General features: G+C 47.7%; 1 protein-coding gene and 1 pseudogene across 1 annotated transcript; both read left to right on the top strand.

Moving 5' to 3' along the window:
• LOC119342954 overlaps positions 1–20,236 on the top strand; it is a 36,990-nt pseudogene extending 16,754 nt beyond the window's left edge.
• A 442-nt stretch (positions 20,237–20,678) lies between these two features.
• LOC119342953 (S-(+)-linalool synthase, chloroplastic-like) lies at positions 20,679–23,061 on the top strand. The gene is made up of 5 exons (XM_037614220.1): positions 20,679–21,058; positions 21,237–21,453; positions 21,855–21,995; positions 22,182–22,421; positions 22,579–23,061. Exons 1-5 carry the CDS (start codon positions 20,679–20,681, stop codon positions 22,849–22,851), a joined length of 1,251 nt encoding a protein of 416 aa, XP_037470117.1. The 3' UTR covers positions 22,852–23,061.
• The last annotated feature ends 478 nt before the right edge of the window (positions 23,062–23,539 follow it).

Below are 23,539 nucleotides of genomic sequence, written 5' to 3'. Positions count from 1 at the left end.
TCAGTAGGATTTTATAACTTAGGTGAGTGCTTGGACTGCAGCTAAGCCTCCGAGTGAGAGGGTTGCTCTTCACTCGGTAGGATTTTTGTAACTTAGGCGAGTGCTTGGACTGCAGCTAAGCCCCCGAGTGAGAGGGTTGCTCTACACTCGGTAGGATTTTGATAACTTAGGCGAGCGCAGGGCTGCAGCTAAGCCCCCGAGTGGAAGGCTGGCTTACCACTGGTAGGATTTTTATAACTTAGGCGAGCACAGGGCTGCAGCTAAGCCCCCGAGTGGAAGGCTGGCTTACCACTCGGTAGGATTTTTATAACTTAGGCGAGCACAGGGCTGCAGCTAAGCCCCCGAGTGGAAGGCTGGCTTACCACTCGGGAGGATTTTGATAACTTAGGCGAAACAGATTCGCAGCTAAGCCTCCGAGTGGGAGTCTGGCTCGCCACTCGGTAGGATTTTTACAAACTTAGGCGAAACGGATTCGCAGCTAAGTCACCCACTGAGGGGGAATTTTATTGGACAAAAATAAAAAGGGACAGAAATTATGGAGGGACTATGACACTATTATTTTGAGGTCCATGAACTACAGAAGTACTTTATTGCAACTCATCCGAGTGATAAAACTTAAGTGTAAAATGGGCGGAGTAGCTCCGCGTTCCAAGCTCGGGGCTCGTCGATATTATGCTCGACGTTGTAAAGACGGTACGCCCCGTTGTGGAGAACCTTGGTGACGATGAAGGGGCCTTCCCAAGAAGGAGCAAGCTTGTGTGGTTTGTGCTGATCCACTCGAAGAACCAAATCTCCTTCCTGGAAGGCTCGACCTCTCACATTTCTGGCGTGGAAACGACGCAAATCTTGTTGGTAGATGGTCGACCGGATCAGAGCCATCTCCCTTTCTTCCTCTAAAAGGTCGACTGCGTCTTGCCGCGCTTGTTCAGCCTCTGCTTCGTTGTAGATTTCAACTCGAGGAGCATTGTGGAGAAGATCACTCGGCAAGACTGCTTCAGCTCCGTAGACCAAGAAGAATGGAGTTCTTCCGGTCGACTGATTAGGTGTGGTCCGCAGTCCCCAGAGTACTGAGGGAAGTTCGTCGACCCAAGCTCCAGCCGCGTGTTTGAGATCACGCATCAGTCGAGGCTTCAATCCCTTAAGAATCAGTCCATTAGCTCGCTCTGCTTGTCCATTCGACTGCGGATGGGCGACTGAAGCGTAGTCGACCCGTGTGCCCTGGGAGTTGCAGAAAGCTCTGAATTCTTCTGAGTCAAAGTTCGACCCATTATCCGTAATGATGCTGTGTGGGACTCCATATCTGAATATTAGTTCCCTGATGAAGCTAACAGCAGTACCGGTGTCAAGGCTCTTGATTGGTTTAGCCTCGATCCACTTGGTGAACTTGTCGACTGCCACCAGTACATGCGTGAAGCCACTTCGTCCTGTTCTCAAAGGACCGACCATGTCCAATCCCCATACTGCGAAAGGCCAGACGAGTGGAATGGTCTTCAGAGCCGACGCAGGCTTGTGTGACATATTCGAGTAGAATTGACATCCCTCGCACTTATCCACTATCTCTTTTGCCATCTCATTCGCCTTTGGCCAGTAAAATCCGGCTCGGTATGCTTTGGCCACGATGGTCCGAGAGGACGCATGATGACCACAGGTTCCCGAGTGAATATCATTGAGGATGAGTCGACCTTCTTCTGGTGTTATGCACTTCTGACCAACTCCAGTCGCGCTTTCTCTGTATAATTGTCCTTTGATTACGGTAAAGGCCTTAGATCGACGGACGATCTGTCGAGCCTCTTCCTCATCCTCCGGGAGCTCTTTCCTCAGGATATATGCGACATACGGAATCGTCCAGTCGGGAATGACCACCAAAACCTCCATGATCAAGTCGACCACCGCTGGGACTTCAACTTCAGTCGGATCTGTGGCACTCTTGGGCTGTGGAGTTTCTTCGGTGAAAGGATCCTCTTTGACTGACGGAGTGTGTATATGCTCCAAGAACACACCACTCGGAATGGCTTCTCTCTTGGAACCTATCTTTGCTAGATCATCAGCTGCTTGATTTTTCAGTCGGGGTATATGATGGAGCTCCAACCCCTCGAACTTCTTTTCCAGCTTCCTCACTACACTGCAGTATCCAGTCATGGCTGGGCTTCTCACGTCCCACTCTTTCATCACCTGATTGACCACTAAATCTGAGTCTCCATAGACCATCAGGCGACGGACGCCGAGTGAAATGGCCATGCGCAACCCATATAAGAGGGCTTCATATTCTGCCTCATTGTTGGAGGAATCAAAGTGAATCTGGAGCACATATCTGAGCTTATCTCCTCTGGGGGAAACCAGGACAACCCCAGCACCGGAACCATTCAACATCTTAGAGCCATCAAAAAACATGGTCCAATACTCCGAGTGAACTTCAGTCGGCTGCTGCTGTTCAATCCACTCGGCAAGGAAATCTGCTATTGCCTGGGACTTAATGGCTTTCTTTGCCTCAAACTTGATATCAAGGGGAAGAAGTTCAATCGCCCATTTGGCCACTCGACCAGTTGCATCCCTATTGTGCAAAATCTCTGATAGTGGAGCGTCGCTGACGACTGTGATGGAATGATCAGAGAAATAATGAGCAACCTTCTTTGTGGTCATGTATATTCCATATACAAGCTTCTGATAATGAGGATATCTCTGCTTGGATGGAGTCAAGACTTCAGACAAATAATACACTGGGCGCTGAACTTTGAGGGCTTTTCCTTCTTCTTCCCGCTCGACCGTTAGCACGGTACTGACGACTTGTCCTGTGGCTGCGATATAGAGCAACAGAGGCTCTTTCCTGATTGGAGCAGCAAGCACCGGCTGGGTGGAGAGCAGAGCTTTTAGCTCGGCAAACGCTGCATCAGCTTCTGGAGTCCACTCGAACTTGTCTGTCTTCTTCATCAGTCGATAAAGAGGCAATGCCTTTTCACCGAGTCGTGAGATGAATCGACTTAATGCGGCCAAGCATCCAGTAAGCTTATGGACATCGTGCACTCGCACAGGGCGTTTCATTCGGAGAATAGTGCCAATCTTCTCTGGGTTAGCGTTGATTCCCCGTTCGGAAACGAGAAAACCGAGTAACTTGCCACCAGGAACTCCAAATGTGCACTTCGATGGATTGAGCTTGATATCATACCTTCTGAGGTTGGCAAATGTTTCGGCGAGGTCAGCGAGCAGGTCGGAACCTTTTCGTGACTTGACAACAATATCATCCATATAAGCTTCCACATTCCGACTGATTTGAGTGAGTAGACACTTCTGAATCATTCGCATGAATGTGGCCCCGGCATTCTTGAGACCGAATGGCATGGTGATATAGCAGAAGCACCCGAATGGAGTGATGAAAGCTGTTTTTACCTCGTCGGGCCCGTACAGACGGATCTGGTGGTACCCGGAGTAGGCATCTAAAAAAGATAACCTCTCACATCCCGCGGTCGGGTCAACAATTTGATCTATGCGAGGGAGAGGAAAATGATCTTTCGGGCAGGCCCGGTTGATGTGCTTGAAATCAATGCACATTCGGAGCGACTTGTCCTTCTTAGGAACCATGACGACATTAGCGAGCCACTCGGAGTGGTATATCTCTCGGATAAATCCTGCCGCCAACAGTCGAGCCACTTCTTCGCCAATGGCTTTTCTCTTCTGGACGGCGGACCGCCGAAGATGCTCTTTGACTGGTTTTGCAGATGAGTCGACTCTTAGGCGATGCTCAGCCAGTCCCCTGGGAACACCTGGCATGTCAGCGGGCTTCCATGCAAAAATGTCCCAGTTCTCACGGAGGAACTGGATGAGCGCTTCTTCCTATTTTGGGTCGAGTGTCGTGGAGATGCGGGTCGGAGCTGCTTCGGGGTCGGTCGGGTGAATGTGAACAGGCTTCGTCTCACCGGACGACTGGAATGCAGACTCTGTGGCGGGCTTCTTGGATCGCAACAAGTCACTCGGATCTGCGTTTTGCTTATATTCTTCAAACTCGACCGCTGTCACCTGGGAATCGGCGATCTTGGAGCCCTTCTGAAAGCACTCTTCTGCCTTTTTCCGATCACCGGTGACAGTGATCACTCCTTTGGGGCCGGGCATCTTCAATTTGAGGTACACGTAGCATGGTCGAGCCATAAATCGTGCGTAAGCTGGTCTCCCCAAAATGGCATGATATGCACTCTGAAAATCCACGACCTCAAACGTCAACTTTTCTTTGCGAAAATGCTTCGAATCACCAAACACCACGTCCAAAGCTATCTGGCCGAGTGACTCGGCCTTCTTCCCTGGTATAACTCCATGAAAGCTCATGTTACTAGTGCTCAGTCGGGACATCGGAATGCCCATACCTTTCAATGTGTCTGCATACAATAAGTTCAGCCCACTTCCACCATCCATCAGCACTTTTGTCAGTCGAGTGCCTTCGACAACTGGATCGACCACCAAAGCTTGCCTCCCAGGGGTGGCAATATGAGTCGGGTGATCAGATTGGTCGAATGTGATGGGTGTTTGAGATCACTTCAGATAATTTGCTTTTGCGGGGGCAACCATGTTCACCTCTCGGTTAATCACTTTCAGTCGACTTCTGCTTTCCACATCTGCAAAGATCATCAGAGTGGAGTTGATATGCGGATATCCTTCCTCACTGTCCTCCTTGTCTTCGGCCTTGTCCGACTCCTTCTCCTTGTCCTTAGACTGTTTTCCCTGAAACTGCTGGATCAGGAGTCGACATTGGCGAGTGGTGTGCTTCGGGTAAATGATATTCCCCTCTTCGTCTTTCTTCGTGTGAATGTGACATGGCATATCCATCACGTCGTTCCCTTCTTTATCCTTTACCTTCTTGGGGTTCCAGGATCCTTTTGGTTTCCCCTTAAACTTTCCTTGAGTCACGGCCAGAGCCTCTCCAGGAGCTGCCGGTTCAGCCTTCCGCTTCTGTTTCCGACTGGTGTTTCCTTTTTCCGACTGACTCGGCTTGTGCTTGCCGCTTCGGAGTCGGTCTTCTTCTTCGCCGTTGGCGTACTTGGTAGCAATCTCCATCATCTGACTCAAGGTCATGTCACCGGTTCGACCAAACTTCAAACTCAGTTCTCTGTTCTTGACACCATCTTTGAAGGCGCAGACTGCCTGATGATCAGACACATTCTCCACAGTGTGGTGCAAAGTGATCCACCTCTGAATATACTCTCTGAGAGTCTCATTAGTTTTCTGCATGCAGACTTGCAACTCTGTCAATCTAGCTGGTCGCTTGCAAGTTCCTTCAAACATCCTGACGAACACTCGGGACAGATCTTCCCAAGTGTAAATGCTGCTAGGAGGTAATTGAGTCAACCATGCCCTGGCAGAACCTTCCAACATGAGGGGCAAATGCTTCATGGCCACCTCGTCGTTCCCACCACCAATCTGAACTGCCACTCGGTAGTCTTCAAGCCAAGTTTCAGGCTTAGACTCACCAGTGAACTTGCTGACTCCTGTTGCCAACCTGAAATTGGGAGGGATAACTGTGGCTCTGATAGCTCTGCTGAAACATTCAGGACCAGAAACATGCACTCGACTGCTTGTGGGTACATCTCTGTCGAGTCCACCTCGATGGGCTCTGTTCCGGTCAACCAACCCTTGCACGATAATGGATCGCGCGTCGAAGCCTGGTTCTCTGGGGTCGACTGGAACCCTACGCCCTGTACTGTACTGACGCCTATCATCTGGCTGCCGAGGAGCGTAAGACCCACCCCTCGGAGGGGAATAGGGCACTCGACGCCTATCATCTCGGTCGAGTCTGTCGCCATATTGATCTCGCCGATTCTCGCGCCCTTCACGCCGCGGAGGCGATCTGGGGCTGTGAGCCGACTGAACCGTATTCACAGTGATGGATCGACTGTGAATTCTGTTGCGCGACTAAGACACGGCTGAATTCTGATCTCCTGCTGCCCGGAGCAGATCCCTGATCTGCAGCAAACCTCTGCCAGCTTCCGACTGCGAAGGCTGGATGGACTCTGCTATACGGGTCGCAGCTGCTAAATTCTGAATTGGGGTTCGATATACCTGAGTTGGCGGGAAGAGTTGACGTCGACTGGTGTCGGGAACTCGTTGCCGCGCGCGCTCGTCGAGTGCTCGCTGAAGATTCTCCAGTCGAGTGCGCTCGGCCAAATTGGCCAGACGCGCCTCCTCCAAGGCACGAGCCTCGGGGGTTTCTCCTGCGATGGGTATATGCAGGGGATCCTCGTTCCTGCGGCGAAGTTCCTCTCTTTGCAGAGAGTCGAGTGGCTTGGACTGGTACTCTTCGTAGCCTCGTGTAGGGTCACCGCCGTCACCTGCTCCACCACCACGGGCGAAGCCAGGAGGACTGTGGGGCCCGTCGACCATCAAGATTTCCGCCGCTGGATCACTGCTACCGCACTCGGATGCAGTCTCTACGGAGCCAGTCGACTGATCGAACAAGCCGTAGAGAGGTTCGTCGGGCTCGATTGCCGCAACTTGGGTGGTGGCCGATTGGCGAGCCACCGCGTGCCTCACCCATCGCTGAAGCCTCGACCGGCCCGAGCGCTTGCGCCGGCGGAATACCGGGAGGGTGGACGATGGAGGAGCCGACCGATACTGGGTCGACGGTTGCCGCAGCAGAACGCCGCGGACATATGCACGAAAATGCGTCGCACCGCGGACGGGGAGCGCATCAACGTCGAGTGGAGCCTCGTGGAGCCACGCGGAGTCGTCGGCGATGAAGGTGAGAGTGCCGAGAGGATCTCTTGACCCCCGACCAAAACTCCAACAGACACCATGATGAAAGTACTCGGAAGAATTGCAACTTCTCCACAAAATCGCTAAAACACCTGCCCCACGGTGGGCGCCAACTGTCGTGGTTCTAAGCCTGACAGTAGAGTGGGGGTAGGTATTGAGAGGCAAGGTCCTAGCTATGGAGAGGTTGTAAGCACAAAGGATGTACGAGTTCAGGCCCTTCTCGGAGGAAGTAACAGCCCTACGTCTCGGAGCCCGGAGGCGGTCGAGTGGATTATGAGTATATGAGTTACAAGGTGCCGAACCCTTGTGCCTGTGGAGGGGGGTGGCTTATATAGAGTGCGCCAGGACCCCAGCCAGCCCACGTAGGAGAGGGTTTAAGGTGAGTTAAGTCTGGGGCGTTACTGGTAACGCCCCACATAAAATGCCTTTACTATCATAAAGTCTACTTGATTACAGGCCGTTGCAGTGCAGAGTGCCTCTTGACCTTCTGGTGGTCGAGTGAGTCTTCGTGGTCGAGTCCTTCAAGTCAGTCGAGTGTGTCCCTCGTTAGTCGACTCGAAGGCGACTTCTTCTGAGGGTGTCCTTGGGTAAGGTACTTAGATCAGGTCCATGACCCTACCCTAGGTACATAACCCCATCAACACCCACACCTTGTGGCTGTCCTGGATACGTAGAGGCCCTTGTTTTTTGAACAGGCCAGATCCTTTTCCTTGTTGTATCAATAGTTTAGTCTCTTTTCTTTTTTGTTCGTTTTTGTACAAACTTATATCAAAAAATTATAAAACTTCAGTGTGGGAAGAAATCCTCATATTTTCGGGTAAAAAAGCAAATATCATGACCTGCTTCATATGTATACCGCAACCAGACCGGTGGCTAGCAAACTGACTCAGACACAGACCATAGTACAACCCTGACTCGAACTACAACTAAAGAGCTAATCCATCATGGACTAGACTTTGATGTAAGCACGTACGGCAACACTCACACAATTAACTATCACGCTCATACGGGACTAGTTTGGATTATTTCCAACACATGCCATGTTTTGCCAGAGATTTAATTTTCTTTGCGTAGAATATCTCTTGTACATACGTGATCCCATCTTAGACTAGCCACAATGGAGAGTAACATACACATATTCCTAGACTATGTTACTACGTTCATAGTGAATAGTAATTTAAGTGTGGTAACATGCAAAGATTCATTTATTAGGTTATAGACTCATATTGCATTGGGACATGTGATGCTACAGTAACTAGCTAAGTTACTACAACTAGCTCTCTCCTCATTAACTCATTGCCACATAAGCAAATTTGCTGAGTTGGACTCGATGTTACTGCTGAAGTTACTCCCACTGTGACTAGTCTTATAATATATTTAAGCCTTGTTCGTTTAAACCTCCCTTTGGAGAGGATTGGAGGGGATTGGGGGGGGGGGGGCGAAGAAGCCCTTAGTTTTCAACAACTTTTTCAAACTGTGGGTCAAGTAAAGTATTTGTAGTGCTTGTTTTCATGTGTTACTAAGGAAATAATGGCATCTTAAATGGCCCTACTGGTTAATTTCCCCTTCTCTAATTACCTCTTCACCGACTTCTTTCCACCAAACAATAAATTATATGTAAGCAACACGGCATCAGCTTGGAGCGAATAGCTGTGATTAGGGATTATGAAAGTTTAACTTTGGTAATTTGGAATATCATTGGAATATGATGTGCCTAGATTTACAATTATAAACCATCTGGTTAGCCTTTCTGACCTTCCATAACTTCAATGTGATATTGCATTATTAAGTCCCGTGATGTGTAAAGACAGTACATTTTCAGGCTCCTTATCAGCACATGTTACTAGCATTGTTTTGTTATTGCATCTGAATGTTTTGCATGTATGAGGGTTTCGCCCCCCGTCCCCCGTCCCCCGTGTCGCCCCCCGCTAGGGCGGCTCGGGCGGAACCCTAGCCCCTCCGCCGCCGGGCTCCCAACCCCTCCCTCCCCTCCCCCCCGCCGCCGTCGGAGGAGGCCGCCGGGCGCCCCGGGCGGCTGACAGCGGCGGCGGAGTCCCCCCTCCCTTCCGCGTTCCTTTGGGTGAGGCGGGTGACACGGGGCGCAGGGGCCCTCCTCCCCGATCTGAGCCGTCGTCGCGGCGGCACGGCCGATCTGACCGTCGACGGCGCTTTGGCGGTGTGGTGATGGGAGGAGGCGGCGGAGCGGCGGGCTTCATGGAAGATCTGGTGGTGCCAGCTGCTCGATGGGCGTATTTGGTCATGGCGGCGTAGGTCGCAGTGGCCGGCGGTTTGGCTGGTCGGCGGCGGCGGAACATGGCCGGTGGCAGGGGCGATGTTCTGCCTAGATCCCGGGGTGGCGGCCCTGGAGGGTGGCGGCTCGTGAAGCTAGGGCTTCCTGCGGTGGCATGGCGTGGTGCAGTCCCTGTCCAAGGCGGATCTGTGACGACGATCTGCTTTGGATTGGTTTGGATCAGAGATGGTGACGAGCGCGTGGGATCCATCTTGGCGGCTCACGCGGCTTGGTGAGGCGGGATGGGAGCCCTCCTCCTAGGCTCCAGTGGTGGCACACTCAGGCTGTGGCCGTTGCGCCAGGGCTCCTACGGTGGCACTGTTGCTGCGGGTGGTCACCAGATCTAGGCGGCTGGATCTGGGGCTTTGAAGGCGGTTGAGACGGTGCACATGTTGTCGGGTGGATTTCTTGGGACGGATCCAGGTGAAAACCTGGTTTTCGGTCGATGGCCGGAGCCGGTGATGACGATGTCCTTGTCATCATTTCCTTCATGAAGGCATCGTCGAGGTGAAGCTCCCAACTCCACTCAATACCTCCGGTGGAAACCCTAGATCAGCTGATCGGATGTTGGCGGCAAGCATGTGTTGTTACCCCCTTGGGGGCGGCATTCTTGGAGGTGCACTCGGCTTCACAGGACCAGCAGACGGCATCTTTGGTGGAGCGGTGTTTCATCCTACACATTGATGGCGACGGATTTCGACGGCGTGGCGCAGTGCAGATTCGCAGTTCGATGTGCGAGGATGGACTCGCACAGGAGGACGACACTGTCTGGCGTCGTGGTGGCGTCGATGGCAGAGAGACCGGACACGGTTGATGCAACAATACAGCTCTGAAGATGGATTGGTGGCAGGTGGTTGCGGCGGCCTCATACCTGGCAGGCGTCCTGGTTGAGGAGGTTGGCGGATTGGTAGGTGCCCCATACCCGGCAGGCGTCCTGGTTGGGACCTCATGTCTTAGATGTTTTAATTTGGCTACTATGTCTGTTTGGTATTGGGCCCAGACTATCTGTGCCCCTTCATCAACTGGATAGGTGTAGCAACAATTTATTGCTTAGACGACGGCTTTAGTCTTACTGGTGTTTGACTTTATAAAGTCTTGTGAGAATAATTAATAAAGTGGCCGTATGCATCGCCCAGATGCAGAGGCCGGGGGTCATCCTCCTTTTCTAAAAAAATGTTTTGCATGTATGATATTACCAGAAGCGCAAGATTGTTTTGACTAGGCCTTCTTTTTGTGGACAAACAATAAAGCATGCATTTCTCTTGAACAAGCACCCAAACACTTGTTGCTTTGTACTCGCTAGGAGAATGTGTAAAGATGACAAAATGCATACAAAAACGAAACAAGCCATGGCCAACCAAACAAACAAATGAAAAAAAAGGAACTAAGGCCAGTACATAAACAACAATCGTCAAAAAGCAAGAGTCGTCACATCCTTGTGACAGCCTTGTGTGCCCACTTAAATACTCTTTTTTGCAGGAGTTCTGTGTAAATACTTGAATAAATCCTTTTGACAAATCTTCTCTGTATAATTATTTTGCAGGATCATTATAGTATGCTTGCACCTGATATTTAATTCTGTTTTCTGGTAGTAATAAACTCAAGTGATGCAGATATTAACTGAAATGGCAACACTAATTATAGGTTGAAAAGAAGGCAAGTGTCAGGTCTGTTGTCAAGACTCAAGACTGGCATGACCCACTTTTGCTTGAGAAGGAGCTGGTTGTGATAAATAATGCAAGAGAAGGAATTTTCTATTGGCAACAATTTCTCCAAAATCTCCAATTTCCTTTAGCACAAGACAAATACTCATGCAATATAAATTCGCCAGAGGAAATTCCTTCGACTCACAAAGGTTAAACCAGAGGAGATTCAGAGGCCGAAAGTAAACAACAACTGTACAATCAATCAGAACACAGACTGTGCAGCGAAGTGCGCTTTTGCTTCTAGAGTAAGCCTGAATATGGCTCCACTGCAGCCAGTCCAAGGGATGATAGCTATGTCACTGACCGAACTGCAGCCAATCTCAGAAGTAATTCCTTGAACTAACAGGCTCTCCAGACAGCAACATAGCTGAGGCAGCGACTCTTGTTATGTCCAGCCAAATAATACTTTTCACACGTAGTAGTACATAGCTATTCCGATACTTCATGCCTGACGACCATACATATGTATATATATATCACGATACTTCTCTACACATGGTCTCTCATGTCTGTACGTGAGACGGCGACCATCGAATAAACGTACGAGACCCACAAGTGCAGTGCCAGCTAGCCAATAGCTAAAAGGTAAAATTGTCATTGGATGCCAGTGTCATGGAGAACATTTGTGTTTTCCAGGAAATATCCCTCCAGACCATCTAGCTAGCGACCCCATGATATATTTCTCTAGAAGGAAGTTCTTATCGTCTCCGCTCTCCGTATCAAGGATGCATATAACCAACGCACTTATCACAAACCTTTAATACGTACGGTCACAACAAATGTAGCCAGATCATAAAAGTGCGGCAGGCCTGTTGTGTAACGTGATTGTATAGGAAACATAGGTTAGACTAGGAAATATTCTGGCTTGCCTTGTACTTCAAATAGATCATTGTACTTCTATATATATGCCCACGAGGCTCAAGCAATACAACAACTATTCCACCAATCCCTCTCTCCCTTCTAACATGGTATCTATCGCAAGTCGATCCTAAACCCTAGCCGCCACCGCTTCCGCACCTGCGCGCCGCCCCCGGGGCGGTCGGTCTCCTTGACCGCCGCCGGGGGCTGCGCCGCCCGTACCTAGGGTTCGTCCGCCGGTCGTGTTGACCGGCTGCCCTAAAGAGTCTTTTTCCCGATCCTTTGATCCGGGTTTTCTCTCTCGCCTGTCGCTTTGATCGGCGTCTACTTTTTGGTTTTCCGGTCTTTGTGATCCGGTTTGCGTCGCCCACCGCCGCCGTCGACCCCGTGCGCCTCTACTCCGACTTCGGCATCGACTACACCGGCGTCTTCACCGACCTGGCAGCCTCACGCGTCGTCCACGCGTCTACCCGCCGGTCGCCCCGACCCGGCGGCCTCGCATCATGCGGCGGCCCTTCACCGCCGCCGTTCGCGCGACGGCCCGCCCGTCGCGCGACGGCCCGCCCGTCGATCTACGCCGGCCGTCAGCGCCTGCTCCGACCGGGACTCCTGCATCACCCCGACCCGGCGGCCTCGCGCCATGCGGCGGCCAATCATAGCCGCCCTGCCGCTCGCCGCCGCCGGCTTCATCTCGGACTCCGCCGCCACCACGCCTTCACCGAGCGGTGTCCCCGACCTCGCGCGCGATCGGCTTGATCACCCGCTCGCCGCCGCTATCAGCCTCATCTACGCCGCGCGACCGACCTGGCCCGTCGGTTACGCGCGCCTTCGCAGGTCCCGTGAAGATCGTCTCCGAGTTCAGCGCGCCCCTCCGTCGATCGAGCAACGGGATGCCGCTGCGTCGCCCCGTCGGGCCGCAGCGCCGCCGCCCCGTGGTTCTCCTCCTGGCTGCACTGACCCGCGTCACCGCTGCGTCACCCCTTCAGGCCGTAGTGCCGCGGCCCGCGGTCTACCGCCGCCCCGAGGTCGTCCACTCCAGGCCGCCCCCGTGGCTGCACCGACCCTCGGGACGCCGCTGCGTCGCCCCGTCGGGCCGTAGCGAGCGTGGCACACGGTCCACGCCGCCGTCTCGAGGCCGTCCACGCGGTTGCACCACCCCGCGCTCCGCCGCTGTGCCGCCCATTCGGGCTATAGCACCGCGGCCCGCGGTCCCTGCGACCGTCCCGAGGTCTTCCGTCGTCACCCCGACCTGCCCGCCGCCGCCGCGTCGCCCCTTCGGGCCGTAGCGCCGCGGCCCGCGGTCCACCGCCGTCACCGCGCGTCGACCTCCCGTGGTATGCGCCGCGCCGTCTCCCTTGCGCGGGAACGCCACCGTCCACGCCGGTCTTCGTCATGCTGTCAGGGTTCTTCGCCTACGTCGAGCACCGTCGCCGCACTCCTAACCTAGCCGCCGCCGCCGCCTTCAGGCCGCCGCTGCCGCTCTTCTTTGGCCGCCGCCGCCGCTACCTTTGTAGCCGCCGCCGCCGCCCATCCACCCCCTTCGTCTTCGTCCAGCACCAGTTCGTCGCCAGCGTCGCCGTCATCTACCCCGACCGCTTCATCTACTACGACAACCGCGTGCGACATTGGCCCCGCGCCGATTGGCGCCGCAACCGTCGTCGAGTCCTTCTCTGCTGGCCTCTCCGACTTCTCCGACATGGTGTACAGCTCGTGCAGGTCCCTCGTCTACGCATGCCCGGTGCTAGCAACACCGCCGCGTGCCTTCGTCCACGACGTGTCCCCGGGCCTGGCAAGCCTGGCGCGGCGCTTCGTCAACTTCGTCTTCGTCCGTCTACGCATGCCCGGTGCTGGCAACACCGGTGCGTGCCTTCGTCCACGGTGTGTCCCCGGGCTTGGCACACCCACCGCGACGCGTCGTCAACACCATCTACTTCCTGGCGCACCACTACTTCGACACCACTGCGCCCATGCTAACTCGGCGCCCCCTTGCGCCCGCGGCTCCACGACGACTTCCTCGACACCGGCTACCCCGACTCGACATCGACCACGGCATTCTTCGCACGGCTACCTCGACCACGGCTCCACCACTCACGCTCTCGGCTACATCGACAAACGGCACAAAGGGCTACCGCCTGCTTGAGCAACCTCGTTGGTTTCCACTCCAGCCACAACTCCGCGATGCATCGACCGTTACGACTGTGGGGGGTGTCCGTCGGCTTGCCTTCGGATTCTTCTCCAGTCTCACCGTCTGCATCGCTACCGTTGTGACTGCGGGGGGATGTTGAGTAATGTGATTGTATAGGAAACATAGGTTAGACTAGGAAATATTCTGGCTTGCCTTGTACTCCAAGTAGATCATTGTACTCCTATATATATGCCCACGAGGCTCAAGCAATACAACAACTATTCCACCAATCCCTCTCTCCCTTCTAACAAGGCCACACTGAGATGATATCAACAGTATGAAGTCCACTGGCAGCACGCAATCCAAACCAGAACATAAATTCCCTAGTAAGCCACTTGAGTTTCTTGGCGCAAAGTGCCAACTGATACAGAATCGTAGCAAACACATGCACGCAAAATGTATTTCACCGCATAGGGTGTAGATTAAGTTATTTTCAAACCATAGTTTTATTATGTCCTTGCATTTCGAATATACAAATACTTCCATACAAGCTGGCTCACAACAAAAAATCAGCATCAGAAACGCAAGATACAAGTCATAACCAAGGTTTTGGATTCCGAATGGACAAATTTTCTCGTGGGGGGGCCATACTCTCGGTTACCACGGTTACCGAGAAATATCGAACATATTTGAAACGAAATTTATAATTGAATTTTGAATTCAAATTCTTCTAAACTAGACATTGAAATAACTTGAACGGATATCAATCATAAAAGAGGTATTAGCTCAGTGGAAAGTCTACTACGTGGGTGCTAAGTGGTGTGAGGTTGCTTGTACGACCCTTCGGGTCATTATTTTTTTATTTTTTACATTTTTCCTACTTACGGTTCTGAAAAATAGACAAAGAAAAAGGGTGAGAACACGAATCCAACCAGCTACCTCTCAAGGCACAAAATAGTAGGTTACCACCACACCACAACTAAGAATTTTGATGTAACTGAGAGCTATAGTGTTTTACTATACTTTGAGTGTTTAAAGTTGGAAAATTGTAATTTTTTATTTTGTTTTTGCTCGGGATGGGCATTTCTTGTGGGGCGGCGAGAAACGTGGATACCGCCAGGTATCCAAATTTATCGGGCGGTACCCAAAACCTTGGTCATAACCATGTAAAACCGCACCAAAAAATGGCGTTATTTACATTTTATGTCGTTTTATTACATTTCTGATTTTAGGGCACGTAAGTATACATTTTCTTATGTTCTTTTTGACTTCCAACATATGCAATGACGTATAAGTAGAAAGGGTGTGGAAAAGTAACAATTAATTCCTCGTCGTTAACGTTGGTACTGAATAGCATGAACCTACTGTTGTTTGTTTCCTCATAGTCAAAGGTCACTCTCCTCTATATGTTTGTTTCCTTGTATATGGAAAATCGGTCTTTGATACGAGATTCTCTTTCTTTTGGTGGCATGCTCCTATGAGATATAGATGGGAAATTTTTGTGGTTTAAGTTGATGCTATATTTGTACCACCATTTTATAATGCTGAGAGAGCTGAAATACTACCCACGTGGATGTCTTCTATGCATAGTCTGCTTTCTAGAAGACTGTAAATGATGCGTCGACGTTATAACTTTTTTGCGGGTGATATCGAGAGTCTAAACATAACTGAGTGTTTTTCTAAATCTGTAAGAAAGTTACATACAGACCGATAAATAGCTAGAAATACAAATTTGTGTCGAGGAAAAACTTGTCTTTAGATTGTGAAATGGTATATTCACTTAATTAAGTGGGCTGAGAGAGCGGCGATTCGGTGTCCAGGCTTAGCTGCACCCGCGATGAACAAAAAGCACACACACATTCAAAAAATCTGTTTTTTTTGCATGGAAGATAATTTAGTGCGCGATATGCGCTTCAAATTTCAGATCATCTGGACATCTGAGTATCTCTTAGAAAAAAAGAGAAATTTAGGGTATGTGAAAAGATTTACTATTCATTTATTTTTCTGACCCAACTTGTATTTTTTGCTGAGAGCTACTCATATGTCCAAATGATCCAAAATTTGAAGCGCACCTTCAGCACCAAATTATATTCCATTTAAAAAATCAATTTTTGAAAACTGTTTCAGTATTTTTGTGAATTTCCTTTTCACCGGGTGCACTGGGCTTAGAAATGGACATTCGCGCTTCTGTAAGTGTGACGCCTCTCCTCTAAAAAAAAGTCCCTCCTGTAGGTTGCTGGTATTGAAGCAGTACCGAGGGGTACACTGGATCTAGAGCTTTGACTCATTGCGGAGTCATGAGTCTCCGCGATCGAAGAGTCCAACCTTTCTGTCCCTTCTTTCAAATTTTTCTGTATATTTTTCGTTCAACATCAATCTTACGTTGCTGAATAGTGCTCTTGTATGTAACAAACCAAAAGTAAATAATAACAATTTGACCCAAGAATTCCAGAAAGCGGCAGTTGCACACGAGACAATGCCAGCTCTACCAGTCGTTGTACACACATGTTACATTTGGTGGGGTAAATGTTTTTTGACCGCTCTATTAGTAGCTAGCTAATGTGCATGCATGGTTCAGCTGGGGGTCAAAGTTGATAATGGCAGCAGTGGTTCAGTACGTAGGTTATAATATGTGGCATACGTACATTGTCGTGAGCTTGACAGGCAGCAACCGATGGAAAACTGGTCAATCGGCAGACCTTTCGATGGCCTCCTCTACCAAACGGACCCTTTTGACCAGGTGTCAGATCGAGACGTTCACGTGGCAGGACGTACAAATATAGGTATATAGAGTACTTACGTGTGTGGCTCTTGCCAGTTGTGCAGGGAGAAACCGTGTGCACAAATATATAGGTATTTGTCTCGTAACGACGACCAGACTAGACATCGGAGTCCAGAGTTAGCAAGGTGCATGGTGCACTCTCCAGACAAAGAATGGATGGTACACTAGCCCTAGACGAAAAACAAAACCAGATTAGCGCATGCATGACGTTTAGTAAATTTTCCACACGGCTCGCCACTCGGTGGAGGATCGACGCGGCTGCAACCTCGCCTCCTCTCCTCACCCTATAAATCTGGAGGACATGCATGCATTGCTCGTATCCCCCATCCATCCCAAGACATAGCAGCAGCAGCCTGCTACGTACTCTTGTTCATCCCATATCATCCACGATACAACATCAGCCGATCAGCTGTAGCAAATCACATTAGTCAAGCACGTGATGGCTGCTGCGCATGTATGCTTCTCCTTATCCTCCTTCGCGCCATTGTTCCATTCGGCTTTGCCGGTGGCCAGAAATGGTGGCCAGAGTGGCCGAAACCGTGGGTTAATTCGCCCTCCGCCAGTGATATATCCCGGGCGGGAGCCTGTGTCCCATGAGCTGTCCGATGATTTTGACTTCCAGGTATATATTTTTACGGTACAAACATATATAGACCGCAACATTGGCATGTACTTTGAATGCAATTAGCATGCAAGTTTGTGTGCCTTTTTCTGGCTAATTATACTGCCTTCGTCCCTAAATTCATGTTGTATAAACCGAGTCAAAAATTTAATCCGTCCACAAGAATCTTTTAACCACAGTCTAGCAATTCATGGATTGCCTTTTCAAGATAACTTTGAATAATTGCTTCTATTCAGGAACCAGCGAGACACAGAAAATGTGTGTTTCATTAATTAATGATGTTTCTGGAATGAGCACAATTTCAATCTCTATGTTTTATTGTTAATTTCCAAACTATGTTAATAAAATATAAACCTACATTATATGCACTATTTTCCTATGATATCGCCTATTGTTGAATGCAAATAATATATGATATATATTGCACTTATCTAGATTTTGTATTCTTTTTAAAAAGAAGTTTGCTCTATGTGCAATACCAGGAAAGCCTAATGAATGTTCAAGCATTGCTTCATCAACATCCGAAGAGCAACAAAGGAATGTTGAGCATGGTTGATCACCTCAAACGCCTCTGCATTGACAACTATTTCCAGGATGAAATCGATAACATAATGGACTCGTCTATGGATCTCCTCAATAGTGATGATCTACTTGACGCAACCCTTTCCTTAAGGCTGATGAGAGAAGTTGGATATTATGTTTCGGCAGGTCAGTAAAATACTGGTTTAGTGTGTTGGGTTAGACAAACACACGAGTTTGGAAACTTTAGTGCAATTTGGTCAACGATATGATTTTATGTGATAATTTTGCTAATAATAAATTAGGCTTAGAGTAACCAAGTTTAATAATAAAAAATAAGGGTCCCTTGTGTAGCATAGAAGCACCTCTCATGAGACGTATTATTTTCGTTATGTATGACATGCACCTAAGACACCTTCTTGTCGTTGTATGGCAGACGATGTTCTTCAGAAGTTCACAAACGATAATGGGGATTTCAACCTTAGGCATAGCAAAGACCTTAGAGGGTTGCTGAGCTTGCATGACATGTCACACCTCAACATGGGAGAAGCTTCACTCTACAAGGCAAAGGAATTCTCAAGCAAGCACATGAAATTTGCACTTAAGTATTTGGAGCCAAACCTTGCGAGATATGTGATGAAGTCACTAGACCATCCCTACCATGTGAGCCTGAGGCAATACAAGGCTAGGCATCATTTGAGTTACTCCAGAACTTGCCTACTAGGCACACTGCAATTGAGAAGTTGGCACATGCAGAATTTCAGATGAAGAAGTTGCAACATCAGAGTGAAATGCAAGAGGTTAAGAGGTAGGAATATAATAAAATACACCCCTTCCATTATTAGTTGTTGCGTACATTGACCCACCTGCATATTGATAAGAGAGAACTCACTTGGAACTAACAGACTAACATATTTTTTTTGCTCCTGTATTCGCACAATTAAAGATGTGGTGATTTTTTACTATGAAAACTTCATTTTCACACAGATGGTGGGTGGATTTGGGATTGTCTCAAGAAATTCCAGCTGCAAGGGACCAAGTTCTGAAATGGTACATGTGGTCCATGACTATCCTTGAGGGTTTCTCCTTCTCAAGATATCGGGTTGAGGCCACAAAGGTTATCTCAATGGTCTACATTGTGGACGACATCTTTGATCTTGTCGCCACACAAGAGGAGCTCTCTCGCTTTAATGAGGCAATCAAATGTGAGCATTGATGTTCCCGTAATAATAACAACATTGCATTTTAGGAATGAAGTATAATTACTTTTGTTTGTGAATGAATGAAATCTTAGATATGTCTAATTGCACATTAAAAATTCTATAATTTTGACACATCATGTATACAGAGGTATTAGGATTGGTTTGACATAAACATTAGGCCTTTGCGAGAAATATCTTGATATACTAATAGTCTTATAATTATTCATATATATTCATACAAAAAGAGAAAGCATTGCATATTCAGGGCTGCTTATGCCCAGAATGGCATATTTTTGCTAATGGTATAATCAAACTCATGGGTTAGTCACGACCTTATACATAAACACATAATGTAAAACTATTGTTATAAAAGTTTCACGTGCAAAGTTCATATTTTGACAGGTGGGATCTTGCAGCTGCCGAGTCACTGCCGAGTTACATGATATCATGTTACAAGGCTCTTTACACCATCACAAATGATATTGCTGATATGGTCAGAAAAGAGCATGGATTGGACCCTATCAATCATCTCAAGCAAGCAGTATGTCTACTCGAATGGTTCTTCATTATCTTTAGTTTAATTTTTCTAAGCAACTAATAAATATATTAATAGTTCCACCTCACATATTTCTGTGTACTGTATAACTTGTGATTAATTGTAATGAAATAAAATATAAGGAAATAACACTGCAAGAATTATATTGCATTCATGCCTTCTTTTCTTGCAGTGGGCAACTTTGTTTGATGGATTCATGATCGAGGGAAAATGGCTATCTACTAATCAGGTTCCTACATCGGAGGACTACCTAAGAAATGGTGTCATCACTTCAGGAGCACCACTTTTATTTATGCAGCTTTTATTCATGCTTGGGCATGATTTAACGGAGGACAACAACGACCACATCCTCAGGGTCATCTCCTGCCCTGCGAAGATCATGAGGCTCTGGGATAACATGGGGAGTGCAAAGGTCAAAACACACCGATAAGTTTATGCACAAGACTATATAATTAGTAATACTAATTATTTACATGAGTTATTTCGTACCATATCCTGGTGCGTGTGCATTCAAGTTGACATTGACAACATTAGGCATGATCTGAAAAGAAATTATGTGTCCCATGCAAGATGAGTTGCAGGAAGGGCTAGACAGATCATACAAGGATTTGTACCAGAGAGAAAACCCTCATGCTGATGCGGAGAAGCACATGTTGGATATGATAGCGGGTGAATGGGAGGATCTAAACACGAAATACTTCTCTCAGACAAAGTCCACACTACCACCTAGCTTCATCGGGGCGTCTCTCAACTTTGCAAGGATGGTCAGCATCATGTATGGCTATGACGATGAGCAGAGGCTCCCGCCCTGGAGGATTACACTAGGATGTTGCTCTTTTGAATAATGCATGCTACCATTGTGTATGTAAGTCTTATATACGTAGCACACCAATTTTGAGGGTTGCCCTGTTGAAACGTGGACTAGTATGATAGACCATTAGCTAATGTGAAACTGCTCCACAAACGATACTTGTGCCCGAGCTGTGCACGACATGCAAATCCAGCGGCTAGTGCCCTTCTCACTTATATGCATGTCCAGCAGTATTCAATCTTCGTCTGTGAATCGTTTAGTATTTTGGGATAGACAAACACACGAGTTTGGAAACTTGAGTGCAATTTGGTCAACGATGATTTTATGTGATAATTTTGCTAATAATAAATTAGCCTTAGAGTAACCAAGTTTAATAATAAAAAATAACGGTCCCTTGTGTACAATAGAAGCACCTCTCATGAGACGTATTATTTTCGTATGACATGCACCTAAGACACCTTCTTGTCGCTGTATGGCAGACGATGTTCTTCAGAAGTTCACAAACGATAATGGTGATTTCAACCTTAGGCATAGCAAAGACCTTAGAGGGTTGCTGAGCTTGCATGACATGTCACACCTCAACATGGGAGAAGCTTCACTCTACAAGGCAAAGGAATTCTCAAGTAAGCACATGAAATTTGCACTTAAGTATTTGGAGCCAAACCTTGCGAGATATGTGATGAAGTCACTAGACCATCCCTACCATGTGAGCCTGAGGCAATACAAGGCTAGGCATCATTTGAGTTACCTCCAGAACTTGCCTACTAGGCACACTGCAATTGAGAAGCTGGCACTTGCAGAATTTCAGATGAAGAAGTTGCAACATCGGAGTGAAATGCAAGAGGTTAAGAGGTAGGAATATAATAAAATACACTCCTTCCATTATTAGTTGTTGCGGACATTGACCCACCTGCATATTGATAAGAGAGAACTCACTTGGAATTAATAGATTAACATATTTTTTTGCTCATGTATTCGCACAATTAAAGATGTGGTGATATTTTACTATGAAAACTTCATTTTCACACAGATGGTGGGTGGATTTGGGATTGTCTCAAGAAATTCCAGCTGCAAGGGACCAAGTTCTGAAATGGTACATGTGGTCCATGACTATCCTTGAGGGTTTCTCCTTCTCAAGATACCGGGTTGAGGCCACAAAGGTTATCTCAATGGTCTACATTGTGGACGACATCTTTGATCTTGTCGCCACACAAGAGGAGCTCTCTCGCTTTAATGAGGCGATCAAAATGTGAGCATTGATGTTCCCGTAATAACAACAACATTGCATTTTAGGAATGAAGTATAATTACTTTTGTTTGTGAATGAATGACATCTTAGATATGTCTAATTGCACATTAAAAATTCTATAATTTTGACACAGCATGTTTACAGAGGTATTAGGATTGGTTTGACATAAACATTAGGCCTTTGCGAGAAATATCTTGATATACTAATAGTTTTATAATTATTCATATATATATTCATACAAAAAGAGAAAGCATTGGATATTCAAGGCTGCTTATGCCCAGAATGGCATATTTTTGCTAATGGTATAATCAAACTCATGGGTTAGTCGCGACCTTATACATAAACACATAATGTAAAAATATTGTTATAAAAATTTCACGCGCAAAGTTCATATTTTGACATGTGGGATCTTGCAGCTGCCGAGTCACTGCCGAGTTACATGATATTATGTTACAAGGCTCTTTATACCATCACAAATGATATCGCTGATATGGTCAGAAAAGAGCATGGATTGAACCCTATCAATCATCTCAAGCAAGCAGTATGTCTACTCAAAATGGTTTTTCATTTTCTTTAGTTTAATTTTTCTAAGCAACTAATAAATATATTAATAGTGCCACCTCACATATTTCTGTGTACTATATAACTTGTGATTAATTGTAATGAATACAATATAAGAAAATAACACTGGAAGAATTATATTGCATTCATGCCTTTTTTCTTGCAGTGGGCAACCTTGTTTGATGGATTCATGATCGAGGGAAAATGGCTATCTACTAATCAGGTTCCTACATCGGAGGACTACCTAAGAAATGGTGTCATCACTTCAGGAGCACCACTTTTATTTATGCATCTTGTATTCATGCTTGGGCATGATTTAACGGAGGACAACAACGACCACATCCTCAAGGTCGTCTCCTGCCCTGCGAAGATCATGAGGCTCTGGGATGACATGGGGAGTGCAAAGGTCAGAACACACCGAGAAGTTTATGCACAAGACTATATAATTAGTAATACTAATAATTTACATGAGTTATTTCGTACCATATCCTGGTGTGTGTGCATTCAAGTTGACATTGACAACATTAGGCATGATCTGAAAAGAAATTATGTGTCCCATGCAGGATGAGTTGCAGGAAGGGCTAGACGGATCATACAAGGATTTGTACCAGAGAGAAAACCCTCATGCTGATGCGGAGAAGCACATGTTGGATATGATAGCGCGTGAATGGGAGGATCTAAACAGGGAATACTTCTCTCAGACAAAGTCCACAATACCACCTAGCTTCATCGGGGCGTCTCTCAACTTTGCAAGGATGGTCAGCATCATGTATGGCTATGACGATGAGCAGAGGCTCCCCGCCTTGGAGGATTACACTAGGATGTTGCTCTTTTGAATAATGCATGCTACCGTTGTGTATGTAAGTCTTATATATGTAGCACACCAATTTTGAGGGTTGCCCTGTTGAAACATGGACTAGTATGATGCACCATTAGCTAATGCGAATCTGCTCCACAAATGATACTTGTGCCCAAGCTGTGCACGACATGCAAATCTAGTGGCTAGTGCCCTTCTCACTTATATGCATGTCCAACAGTATTCAATCTTCGTCTGTGAATCGTTCAAAATTTGTCCTATGCATAACACGACTCTAGCGAACGTGTTCCTACTTCCTAGTGGTTCCTACTTCCTAGTGGTTATATCAGCCTTGACAAGAGGAGACGTCGGTTTTTCTGGCAAAGTTGGGAGGGACGAAAAAGATATCACTTGGTTCGCTGGAGCAGAGTGTGTCGCTCCAAGGACAAGGGTGGTTTGGGTGTGAAGGATTTACGTAAACAGAATATCAGCCTCCTAGTGAAATGGTGGTGGAAACTGGATACTCAAAATGGACTTTGGCAGGATATTGTTAAGGCCAAATACTTGAAAAGGGATACAGTTGCTACGGTGAAAAGCAAATTCAATGATTCTCCCATCTGGAAAGATATTATGAAAGTGAAAGATTACTATATGAGGGGGAGAACTGTCGAGATCAACTCGGGGGATATAGCCCAAGTTTGGGAGGGCTCTTTGAATGGAATGCCTCC

This window comes from Triticum dicoccoides, unplaced genomic scaffold (genome assembly GCF_002162155.2).
Source record: "Triticum dicoccoides isolate Atlit2015 ecotype Zavitan unplaced genomic scaffold, WEW_v2.0 scaffold11093, whole genome shotgun sequence".
Classification (NCBI taxonomy): Eukaryota; Viridiplantae; Streptophyta; class Magnoliopsida; order Poales; family Poaceae; genus Triticum; species Triticum dicoccoides.
Note: the sequence above shows the minus strand (reverse complement) of the source record. Positions and strands in the feature narration are given on the sequence as shown.